The sequence below is a fragment of the Seriola dumerili genome, unplaced genomic scaffold (assembly GCF_002260705.1).
Source record: "Seriola dumerili isolate Sdu_G_001 unplaced genomic scaffold, Sdu_1.0 BDQW01000449.1, whole genome shotgun sequence".
Classification (NCBI taxonomy): domain Eukaryota; kingdom Metazoa; phylum Chordata; class Actinopteri; order Carangiformes; family Carangidae; genus Seriola; species Seriola dumerili.
The window spans coordinates 4151572-4164586 of record NW_019174704.1 but is presented as its reverse complement, the minus strand read 5'-3'; the positions used below and the strand labels follow the sequence as shown (position 1 = coordinate 4164586).

At 41.2% G+C, this 13015-nt stretch overlaps 1 protein-coding gene across 4 annotated transcripts in view; it reads right to left on the bottom strand.

Moving 5' to 3' along the window:
• The window catches only part of LOC111234441 (cell adhesion molecule 2-like), a 203867-nt gene that overhangs the window by 20447 nt on the left and 170405 nt on the right, over positions 1-13015 (bottom strand). For all 4 annotated transcript variants that reach the window (XM_022762536.1, XM_022762537.1, XM_022762539.1 and 1 more), the window contains 3 exons: positions 1365-1526; positions 647-737; positions 360-538 (listed from right to left, as the gene is read on the bottom strand). In XM_022762536.1, the coding sequence (XP_022618257.1) occupies positions 360-538; positions 647-737; positions 1365-1526 (432 nt within the window). The remainder of the gene's footprint in view (positions 1-359; positions 539-646; positions 738-1364; positions 1527-13015) is intronic.

The window sequence follows — 13015 nt, the reverse complement described above, 5'->3', positions numbered from 1 at the left end:
GTGTGTGTGTGTGTGAGGAGGATCTGGGACGCAGGTTTATTTAAGGAAAGGCGTTGGTGGCATTTTTGTCACCTGAGGCCCTTATTCTCCCAGAGAGAGATGGCACCACTAATCACTCTTAGCACTGATATAGTATGCAGATCAGGAGGTATTATAATCCTGCTTTTTGCAATGGAGTTGTTGCGATTCACACTATTTCTATGTAGCATTACTGTGTCCAAGGCATCCTCGTGCAGCTTTTCTTTCTCTGACACATCCTTCATCTCTCTGTGGTGTCAAATAACCTATGAAGAGTTCTCTCTGTTTCTTTAACTTGTGAAACACGACTGCCCACATATCAACCTTCCCTCTGAACTCACCGTAGACGTAGAGTACATATTCAGCTTGGCTGGTCCCTAGGTGGTTGGTGGCTTCGCAGCGGTAGGTGCCATTGTCTGTCTTGTTGAGTGAAGTAAAGGTGAGCTCCCTCCCCTCTACAATCATACGGTCCAGGTCAGGAAGTTCACCCCCGTCCTTTGTCCACATCACAGGATCTGGCCTGGGAGGTAAGAGGATTTGAAAGAGAAACAAGGCGTGCTACATTTACCTGTCTGAAGCATTATATAAAAGGCTGACGTCGAGTAATACGAAATTTTAAAGGACTTACGAAGGGTTTCCTTTGGACACACACTCCAGCTTTAAGTACTGACCCTCCTGAGGAATTGCAAGGGAGTGGATGATCTCCACACGAGGAGGATCTAGGACGGACAGAGAGGATCCCATGATTATCTCAATATTGACGTGTCGTGATGTTATGATTTACTTAATATTCAAAAGAGAACGGAAAGAAAGCCATGAGGCAAAACTTGTCATCCCATTGAGTTAGATGTTTTTCTTGAAAAAAAAAAAAAAAAAAAAAAAAAAAACAAAAAAATATGACTATATATATATATAATATATATATTATATTAATCAAAATATAGATCATTTTTTAAGAAATCACCCTGTGACAAATTTTGATAAAATATATAATGAAAAAGAACTGTGATTAATGATATAATTACAAGATTATTATCACAAATTATACACAGCACATGGAGATCTTCATGGATGATAAATGATTACATTTTCATCCAATATCAGCTTGATATTGTCTGATGAAAATGCAGGTAAATGTCATGTAAAAAAAGGTAACCACTGCTACTAATGTGGCTCTTATTAGGTTGACTGGCAGCTAACAGGCTTTCGGCAGACCGCTCAGGATACTTCCTCTTTCATGTATCTTTCCTTTTCTCTTACAGCGTGTCCACGTGTGCACTCCGTGTGTGTGTGTGTGTGTGTGTGTGTGTGTGTGTGTGTGTGCATGTCTTTGTGTGTACACTCACAGTGGACCTCCAGCACTTCGGTGGCCTGCTGTGTTGTCTGTGTGAGTGCCACATGGTCCACTCTGCAGGTGTAGGCCACTCCATCATCATTTCTGTCCACTCGCAGGTTCAGAGAGCTCCGTACAGTAAATGTCTTCCCGCTCGCATTCACCTCTTTGGCACCTTTGGAGAGAGTCGCATAATGTCACAGATGCAGCACATTTATCTAGCAAGGTATGATGGCCACAACTCATCAACATGATGCTCCTGTGTTCAGCACCGCTTAAGCCCCACTTTACAGCAGCTGCCAGACTCCACTGGGGTCTTCTATACATATAGACAAGGGCCTATAATGCAACGCAACAAGCACCTAAATGGAAATTTCACAGTATCTTTACACTGATACTGTTTATGCCTTAATTATAATGCACAATTCTGAAATATACCACAGTTGAGTCTTGATGCTCAGCTCTTACTGAGCATCAAGACATGTAGGAGCATTGATTCAAAAAAAAAAAGAGTCCAATACTGCGTGTGGAAGACAGACTGAAACCACACCCACAACTCTTACTCACTGTCCTCAAATTACAAGCACTTTAACGTCATAGTCGCCAAATCCAACCACCAAGAAACCAGCTGATTCGGTTGTGAATCGCAACCGTGGATGCATCAGGTAAGAAGTAAACCAGAGAACTGCAACTGTTAAAGAGGATATTTTTCCATCGGCATCCGTCTTCAGCCGGTGTCTCTCCCACTATTAATGCTTTGTGAAATTCCTCTGTTGTCTGTGTACCTCAGCATGCGTCTTCATCACACGTCTCCCTGGGTGCTGCTTTGGTATATCTGCCCGGCCGTCTCTGGTCAGCGCTCTAACAGAAGCCAGCTCGCTCACCTCCATGTTTTGGGACTCTTTGGATGTAATGCGTGTAATTTACACTGTGGGCGTTTCTAACCACCTACCATCTCTGCCTGTGGCTTCCCGGGCTTCGCCGCCGCTCTCACACAACGTCTAAATACCACCAAACACTTTCATGCACTTCAGTTCTCCCTCCGATCCTCCTATCTGACAACCATCTCGCTGGGACAAAAACATTACAAGGGCCAATCACACATTTGGCAATAACTTTAATCAGCCTTGTAGCAAAGTATCATTATGCACAGTCATCTCCATCTGTACAATCTGCTCTCAGGGCTATCCCTGGAACACCTGCCTTCTAATCCAAACCAAACAGCTGATCCGCCACTCTGTGCCCATCAACACCCCCAGTCACTGCCAAAGCAGCGGAGAACTCCTGCAACCAGGCTTTCTCAAATTATCTGCCCGATGCCCCTGAAATTTGGCAAACTCCTCGATCACATCATTTCGCTTTTGGCTTCCTTTGCCTCACCAATGGTACAGGCCTCAGATAAGCCAAATGTGTTTCATAAAAGTGTCATGAGCAGCCCTCGCGACACTGCATTAGTGTCTTTGAAATCTTATGGGCTTGAATTAAATCATCAGCCCTGCGAGCGGTGATGTCTTGAAGGGGAGAGAGGCCCGTCTAACCGGGAGGGCACCGCCGACTTCTCCGGTCCCCATCCAACTGTCCTTGAGCCTGACACACTGGACCAAGCCAGGGCCGCCCTCTGCACCACCCAGATGACCAAAGTTTCATCACAATACAGAATGACAATCCAGGGCTAGACTGAGATTCTCTCTGCATTCCTCAGAACGGACATACTATAAATTCTCGCTTTTTCTTCAGGTTCCTTGTGGTCGAGGAAGAAAGAACGACTTAATCTGTGAAACTTTAATGTCCTTCACAAATTCATTCCTAAATACTTTAAGAACTGCGGCTGTGTTGAGGTAACAGATGACACGTTTGCCAATTTCTGATGAAACCTCAACCTACACAGGAGACATAAATGTTCTCCTAAACTCTGCAAAGGCTGTTATGTATTCGCCATGCATTACAAATGACCATCCTCTTACAGGCCAGACGCAGAAATCTAAGCCAATGGTCCTGCACAACTCACCACTGCCAGATTTGCTTTTACCCACTGGCTGTTTTACAACTTAACTGTTTATACACACCCGCCTCCAAGCAGGTATTTTTAACATATTCTTCTCTTCAATCACATCTGTTCAACCGGTCTTTTGGGGGTGGTTGGTCGGCTAACATCATGCCAGCAGCAAGTATTTTAAAATCACATCAAGCCTGTTCATCCGCACTCCCACAAGGTTTTTTTTTTTTTTTCAAAAGAGAAAAGAAATCACTCGTACACTGTATTCAGCTGTCCAGGCTTATCTCTGTATTCAGGTGTCGCCCTGCTTTGTAAACCCATGTCTCTCTTTTTCCTGTATTCTCATCACAGCAAATTTCAAGAAGTATCAGAGTATGTACTGTCTCTCTATCACGCTGGCCGCCCCTTGTTTGTATGTTTTAAAGAGACTGTTTACGCTCTATATCCTTCCCTCCTCTGTGCTCATCTGCTCCACTTTCTAAGCATCCCACCCCACTGCCTCCTCTCCCACTCCATTCTGCCAATCAACCATTCCGCTCAGTCACTTTCCCCCAACTGAGGCAATGAGCCCGCCTCCCCCCACAGAGGTGAATGAGTGACAGGTCTGCAGCGTTAGTAGCATCCATCCACACAACAGCAGAGAGCGAAAATGGCTGGATTTCTTTACAAAAAAAAAAAAAAAAAGACAGAAATTGCAGGAGACAAAGGAGAGTGGAAAAGAGTGGAGCGCCGGAGAGAGAGAGAGAGAGAGAGAGGACATTGAATTTCTAATATTCTGGCTTGCTTTAGCAGTTGCTACCTACCATCTCTATTGGTTATGCCAGTGCTTCATACACAGCCCCTCCCTGCCTCTTTGTGTCTTCAACAGTCAAACGTTCTCATTTTATCTGCAGCCGTACAGACAAACAGTCACCCTCGCCTTCTCCCTCTTAATCCCACTTTTATTCAGTTTTCTCTCTTCTCCTGTTCATGCTTCTGTTATTAAGGTTAGTTTGGAGATTTATGATTTATGACGCCTTAATCAAACACTTGATTTGATTGTACTGAGATGAGTCATATTAGTGTTCTTTTTTTTTTTTTTAACCAGATAGCTGTTTCTGATTTTTTTTATGTTTTTGTCATAGCTCAAGTTTGAAAAGATGATTACAACTTAAGTGTTTTCTTTAAAAAAAAACTAAAAAAAAAAGTTTAACTCAAAATATTATACTGTTTGAATAAACTGAATGAATCATCCTGAACTGTGCAGTTTGATTGTACTCATACTGTTGGTTCTAGACCAGAATTTAAAGACATCCACCAATGTAATAGGCACTCAGCGAAGCCCCTTTATTAACAAACCTAATGTTCTGTCTGCACTGAAACTCCTGCCAAGGTTGGCTTTCAGCAAAAAAAAAAAAACAACACAAGATTACTTCTCAAAGTGAGTTCATCATATTTCTGTCTCAGAGGTCCTCACTCAAACAACTGTGGAGAGAACAAGAAACTCACTTTCCATATAATTCTGCTGCGTGATTTAAATGTCGATTTAGATTCCTCCCTCATGGTGATTTGAATGGACTCTGATTGCCTTTGTGTGATTCAGGATAAGAGCACTACAGTAGCTGGCGTGCTCATACAAAGTTTGACTTTATTAATATCTTGATTCGGTCCAAAGTCTTCAAAGATCCACTTTGAGAACATAATAACAGTTGTCTAACAGCTAGTAATACTTCATGGTTAAAGTGCGTCAATATGCATCCACTCTGCTGCCTTCTGCACTGTTGAAAGTGTGTGTGTGCATGCTGGTGTGTGAGAGTGGGTATAATTCGTCTATAAATATCGTATCACATCTTAAGCACGGCTGTTATCGAGCTGCCATTAAAGCTCATTGTTGTCAATCAAAAAACTCATCTGGTCAATCTCATACTATACATATGTGTGCATGCCCACACATGCATGCACGCACGCACGCACGCACGCACGCACGCACACACACACACACACACACACACACACACACACACACACACACTGGTAACTGCATATGATGGTGGCGTTTTCATGTTGGGCAAAAATAACCAACATGATTGCATGAAGAACTGCATGAAGCCTTGAAATCCTTTAACTTGATTGTGAGTAAATTAAATGCTTTCTTCATTGGCTTGAATGAGCAAAGTTGGTGAGGAGGCTCAGCTTTTGTTGACAAGTTCTCTGAAGAAGAATTGAATAATTCTACAGTATTTCCATCAAAACTCTATGGAAGCCCTGAGAGACAACAACCAAAAAAGAAGTATGTGAGTATTACACTTACATTCTCTTTTCAGCTTCTCTATGAAGCTTAACACCACTGTCATAAAATATCAACCGTTAATTATTCAACTACTTGTGGCACACATGTGGCACATGCATACATACATAACTATCCGATATTGATTTGAGTTTCTATATTTAAGTACGAAAAACCTGCATAGATCCTCTATGATGAGCTAGTAAGCAAGCTAAAAATGCTTCAACATTAAGCTCTGGGGCTTGTCATTATACTATACAGTATCTAAATTTGAAGTGCAGCCAGCAGCAACCCCATGTGTGTGCATCTCACATTATACAGTTATTCATCACTTGGCTCTGTTGCAGAGATTTTTTTTTTTCTGTTTCACTGCTGCATCAATCTTCATTGTCAGAATTTATGTTTTACATTACGATGCAGCATTTTCTGGGATGATTTTGAGTTGATCGGAAACCTAGCTGCCAAATGAAAGAGAAGGAAAATATAAAAAGCTAGTCAGAGCTTTTCTTTGTTGCATACGTAAGTCCTCACTCACGTTGGATGTTAGAACTAGCAGGGACACACAAACAGGAACAACTTATTTTGTGTGGTTTGTTTTAATTACAAGCTCAGAATCAGTCAACTGACTCACTTAAAAATGGCCAAATAGCTATAAACTGACAGTTTGCATATTTACCAGGTTATAAATCAGTACATTTTTAAACTATCTACATGATTTACTTAAAAATTGTACAAAAAAAAAAAACATGTACAAAAAAGTTCTCTTACACCATCTGCATGTTTATCTCTTTTTTAAATAGGAGAAATGGACACCATCCTGCCATATTCACCTGTGGTGCTTCTCCTTAACAAAAAAGCCTGCGAGTATTTGGCTGCGACTGCAGTACACTGTTCTGTGGGTGGGTGCTCAGAGCTCTGCATCATTGGTGCGAGCCAAGACAGTGCCTTGGAGGATTAGAAATGGAAATGACAGGCGTGAAAAATGTGAGAATCTGACCCTTTTATGCCATTTCACAGGAGAGAGGGACAACCCGAGAAAAGATGGAGGGATCGACAAGAGACACAGAGGAGGACTGCTGGGGCGGGGAAGGAAGCATCAACAACAGCGACAGAGCTGACTAATCCTGGCAGCAGGGGTCCGAGGGCTGACTCAACACACCCTGAACTGCATCCCATCTGAGATTTAAAACAATTTGCTCAGGCAAGAACAATGCAAATTCGCCTGTGGGTTAGGGTGAGGATAATCAAAATATATAGCAGTACAAAACACTCATTTAAATACAATAAAATTCATGATGCAAACAGAAAAGAATATGTTGCCTGATGAGTACCTAATCTGCATGCTTTCTTTTGCCTGTCAGATGAGCTGCATAGCAATAAGTATGACTAAACTTTAAAACAGGAACACTAATACACAGCAGGCTCCAGCTCCAGTGAGGTGTGGAGATGATATATCGTGCCCTCTGCTAACTTTTCACTTATTCTGGCTACTGTGCAGTGTTCAGGGAGCTGGGCCTGTTGGCAGCCTGTAGGCATCCTAACTTGTCTGACCTGTCTTACCAACTGGACTGACGCATGGCTACGACCGGGGGAACAACTTCTAAATGTTAGGAGACTTTCTATCAGTGCCTGGCAGACCTGTATCATAATGTCCTTTCTGACACGAAACTCTCAGAGCATTCATGGCTAAGAAGAAGAAAAATGTCTATTGTGGATTCACGAAGAAGGTTTTCCGCTCCGAAAAGGAGAGGTCTGGTCTGGTCTCGGTGCCGTGGCATTTACAGCCGGACAGGTGCTCCACCTCCAGGATGTTGCTCTTAATGGGCATAGACAGTGGGTGTAGCAATCTGATCTCCTCTTTATTTTTCACCACACTGCTCTAAGTCTAAGTCTTTTAACCTGATCACACACTCTTAAGCTATCAGAGGCTGAGGATGAGTCAGATACATTTCTATATGGGGATATCTAACCAAGGGGATAGAACTTTAAAGGAAGAAAGAAAGACAGAAAGTATAAGGTGGAGTGTGAAATATTTGCGCTCAAGATATTTCTACCTTTGATTCTAACCATCCAGTGGTTGAAGAGTCGAGCAAAAACTGAGAGATTTAACTTAAAACTGTGATGCTACGTGGACATGTAAAACAAAGTAAAACCAGTGCTGAGCCGCCCAGTGCTATGATGTTAATTAATATATCACATCACATCATATATCATATATCATACCATACCATATACTGTACTATCCAACAGATTCCCACAGATCTCATTTCACTCATTTCAGCCAAGTGCTTGCACATGTACGTGCATGCATGCAAGTACTTTTGCATTTGTGCTTCTCATGTCTAGGCCTACAGGATAGAGAGGGTGAATATGCATGTATGTGTGTGTGTGTGTGTGTGTGTGTGTGTCTGCATTGTGCTTGAGCATCTTTTATTCATGCCACTATGACTTGCAGGAGCCATCTTGAAATTACATCTTTAATGGTCATTGATCCACTCCATCCCAGGGAGGTGGATAGTATAACTGTGGTCCCAACACAGACTTTAAGTAGTGTGCAAGGTTGTGTCGCGCCACTGAAAAGACTGGGAACGTATTTTTCGTTTTTAACTAGAAAACCGCTTTACATTCCTGAACTTAATCGTTATTTTAGTGTCCACAGTGCCACCAGCAGTGTCATCACCGTCAGCATCGTCCTCTTTGAAATGAGCTCTAGGAGCTATTGCCTCTTCGCTTTCCTCAATTGCTCTTTCCGGAGAAAACCTTGGAATAATGATGGCCACCTTATTCCGTTCTCACTCGCAGCAGTCAAGGACAATTACCCATGAATGAAGAATTAGTCAGCACTATTTCAAAAAGGTTGTTCAGTCACTGTTAAACTCTTCAGTGAATGGGCAGACTTGAGTTATAGCATATTGAAAAGTCAGCAGACAGCGACCTAAAATAGTGCCAGGTACGTTCGCAGTAATAGTTCCTTGTCCTTGACTAACATGTTTGACAATAGGACAGGGATGTGACCGCAAGCGAATCTGAATCAAATATCTGTGCGTGTGTGTGTGTGTATGTGTGTGTGTGTGTGTGTGTGTATTTTTTTTTTTCCTTTAAGCCCCTTTGGAATAGAGCTATCGTATAACATGATGAAGCAATAACCTCTACAGTTTAGGTCAGAGAGTATGATAATACGAGTCCGATAGCGAACATCCCCACCCTTATTTGAAATAAATATTCATTTCATCTCTGCCTTGCTTGGTCTCCACACAGCTCCCTCTGGTTCAGTGGTGTGTAAACAAGTGCTACATGTGGTGATATTGGCAGAGGTCTCTCTGGGTTGTGGTGTGTAACTGAGATAGAAATATATCATTACTGGGTGGGGACTGAGGGGATCTGAGGGACAAAGAGACTGAGAAATAAGAATATTGGATTCCGTTCCACACACACAAGCTTATGTCCTTACATGCAGGCTGTCTGCTCCATCTGTCTGTTTTGCTCACACACAAACATATACACAGATACACACATGCACACACTTAGCATAGGGTGTCTGTTAGCTGCATGCGCATGGGTGATGGACTGCTCCAGTGGCTCTGCCGGTAATATAATCTTCTCTATTCCCCGAGATCCCACACCAATATGTCACAATTGTCATTTATTCCCAGCATGGTTGCCCACAATCAGATGGCTTTTCACATTGAACACACCCTGATCCTGTCAGGATGATGAACACTTCAACTGCGCTTACGTACACCTTCACATGCATATATACATTGTGTATTAACATGTGTTGCCCTTTGTGTTCGTTTTTGCGTCCGTGTTTATTTATTTAGTCAATTTTAAATGTGGAAAAGAAAGTCAGACTGCCGGTGAGTGGCTTGCTGGGTTGATTGTTGTTGTTCCTCATTTAAATGCGACACACACACACACACACACACACACACACACACACACACACACACACACACACACACACACACACACTCTCTCTATCTGTATCATATGTAACAAGTCAGACTGACTATCCAGACAATGTTTCACGCCTTCTTATTTCCACAAAGAAGTGGAACAATTAGTGGCAGAGATGCATTTATGGTGCGACAATGTCGAACTAAGAGTGTGAAACTGTTTGTGTCAATCATAATCTCCTGAGTTCCTGAACTCAACATGAATAATGCCTCACAAAAATCACACTGAGAAGCGTACTGCCACCAAGGGAAAAATATGTTAATGGATTCAGTTTGATTAGATGTGGTGTTAAAAATCAGATTTGGACTATGTCTTCACTCTGTCCAGTGTCAGCGCATGAGATTAACATTAACATTTTTTTTTTTTTTTTACTCTATAGGATGTTCTGGGGAAGTCTGAATAAATATGATGACATAGATTCAATATCATCTCCCAGCTACCGTTAATTAAATAAAAAGATAACCATGATATCTGCTTAAAACTGTGTGGAAAACCACCACCGATTTGGTGCTTATCTGCTTGCTTATCTGGACCCTGGGAAAACCCTAATGTGAGATAGCAGGCTGAGCTGTCTGGGCTTAAGATCGCATAGAGAGGAGAGTAATGGCAGACGCCAAGAGAGCTTTTCAGTGAATTCAGTGAGGCGTGAAACATCAGCTCCGATTGACATTCTTGACGAGTCCAATAGCAGATCTGACAAGAATCTTCTAATCTGACATTTGTATAAAGTCTCCAGGTTTGGCTTTCTGTTCTGGGACAATGTTACCAAGATTTTCTTTTAAAAAGAGGAAAATGGCTAAATAATACTGATACTTTTCCTTTCTTTGAATAGATCATTGTATAAAAAACTCGCCGCCTATATTGTTAGTTTCAACAATGTCAAGTGTTGTAAGACATATGCAGTACAGAATACAGTTTCACAGAAGGGCAAGCCTGAACACACAATTCCTGTCGCTTCCGGGTTAAGAACTACAACCTTGTCACGGTGAATAATATACTGATAGAAAATTGTACAAGGCCCAAATTAAAGATAGTCGCGTGCCAAGTTGAGGAGAGAATTATAGCATCTGACCTTAATGAGAAAGCGTATCCTCTTGAGACTACCTCCACTTCAAGCCACCAAGGATATCTCTGACTACCTGTTCGCACTCTGTGGTAAATTAAAAGAACATAATGTCCTGGCTAAGCTTCCATTTTGCCTTACAGGAAGCTCTTCTCGCAGTCGCGGGCCACTGGGAGACGCAGTAATCACCCGTAGAAACACAGTAAGCCTGTAAGGAAAAATACCCTGCTAATTAGTGTATATTCTGTTTCTATGCGCTTCATGTTCTTCAGAAGGGAAACAGGAGGAAATATTAACTGGAGTGACAAACTACTATAATACAAAAATGTGGTGATTAGTTGTACAAAAACAATATGTGACTTGGAGATGCTAACAAACCTAGCATTTAATAAGTGAGAGAGTCAAAGGATTATTGTTTACAGGAAATCCAAATGAGATCATGGATATAGAGATTGACACGAGTAACGAGTTGTGTTTCGTTTTAATGAACGCAAGCAGAAAAAGGTGAGGTTTTGTCGGGGTTAATGAACATAAGGATAGGAAGACTCCTTGCAGTTAACATGCTGGTTCAGTGCTGATTGGTGAAAATAACCCCCCCCCCCAGCTACCAGGTGATAGATAAGGTAGTTGCATTGTAGTTGAAACAGTATAACAACAGTCATTTAAAATACTGTGCATAAAAATTTTGTAAAAATACATCGTACATGAATGTAAGAATAAATAGTGACTGTTGTCAGTGTTCGGAGAAGCCAAAAAAAAAAAAAAGAAAAACTGACAGCAGAATGAAAAGCATTAATATGCAAAGATATAAAACGAAAATCACGCATGCTTTGGCAAAAATTATTTTTGTGCTTTATTAATGTTTTGTATAAGCAGGGAAATGAAGTCTGTGAAGTGTCTGTGTTTTGTGCTTCTCAAACGCTCCTCTTTACTACATTTAATTGGGCATTTAGGATGTGCAACACCTGGCTGCTTGTTATTCTCATTACTGAGTTTCAGTGATCTGTTGGGTTATACAAAGATTTTGAGATTTTGACAGTTTCTTTCCAATCATTTGCATTGTTTTTTTTCTTTGGCAGTTAAAAAAAAAAGAAAAAAAAAGTAAACCTGTGATTTTCAGACACTTGCAGTCATTTAAATTAGAAAAGGGTGATTTGCATTTTGTTATTTGACTTTAATCTGCTTTGTGAAACAACACAGAAACCTTGGTAAAAGTTCTGCAACTGTGCTAAAGATCTGTGACAGTCCTATCCCACTGGGTTCTGCATTTCATTTGATACAGAACCGCATCTGTTTCTCTCTTCCTCAAAAAAACATAATTTCATCATTTCGTGTCCCTAGCTCTCTTTTGTTCAATATTCTCTCACATCCTTTCTGTCTGTCGCTCTCTCTCTTCCTCTCCTTTTCAAACAATTACAAAGTGGATGGCTCATCAAGTAGAGCAGAGCAGGAGCAGGGTGGAAATGAGGTGTGGAGTCCAGTCAGTGTGATTTAGAACGGCCCTCTGATAACAAGGGAGGTTAATGTATCGGTCTCAGGCCAGAGGACACATGCCGAATCTGCTCTATTAGAAACAACTTGTTCGGAACAGGTTCACGCCACTTTTATGACAAAGGACTTGCTGAGCATATTGAAAGTATTTCAAAAAAACTAATTTGTATTTTCTGGCATATTTGTGCTTGATTACAAAGCATGGGGAGGTGGTTAGAGCCACCCTGAAATGAGATATCCAATATGATTTGGCAATTGGACAATAATTTGGAGATGGAGATGGGCCTAATTTAGTTGTTTGTTACAAATGGAAAATAGCTTGATATTAGAGATATCATTAAATCAGTAGATGTACTGTAACAACATGAATGATATGGTTTAGCTTAAAGCTTAAAACTATAACTAAATAGCTTCACTGCGAAAATGCAAACAATAAGAAATGTTTAGTCCAATTCACGAGGATGCTTTTTGATTTAGTTTCTAAAAATAGATTCATTGTGTCTTCAAATATAAAATGCAAGGGATGAAAACTGCACAACTTGACAATGTCAAAAAGAAACCCAACAATCAGCCCATTTCCCGAGAGGAAAAGCAAGAACTCTCACTCCTGGTTATGGGAAAAAATAATTGCGCTTGTTATCATAATTTCCTCTACAAAAGTTTCACCTTTAGGGATGGGAGTCGATAAGATTTTATTGAAACCAGTGCAATTATAGATTCTGCTTATCAATCCGATTCTTTATCGATTCTATCGGTTCCCTTATCAATTCCTGTGGATTTTCTGTGTGGAAAAAAGTAGGCCTATACAGGCTTTCAGTGTCAACAATAACACTGAACAAGATAGATAACTGCTCTGTTGTTGTTCAATCCATCAAGGGGGGAGGGGGCGGG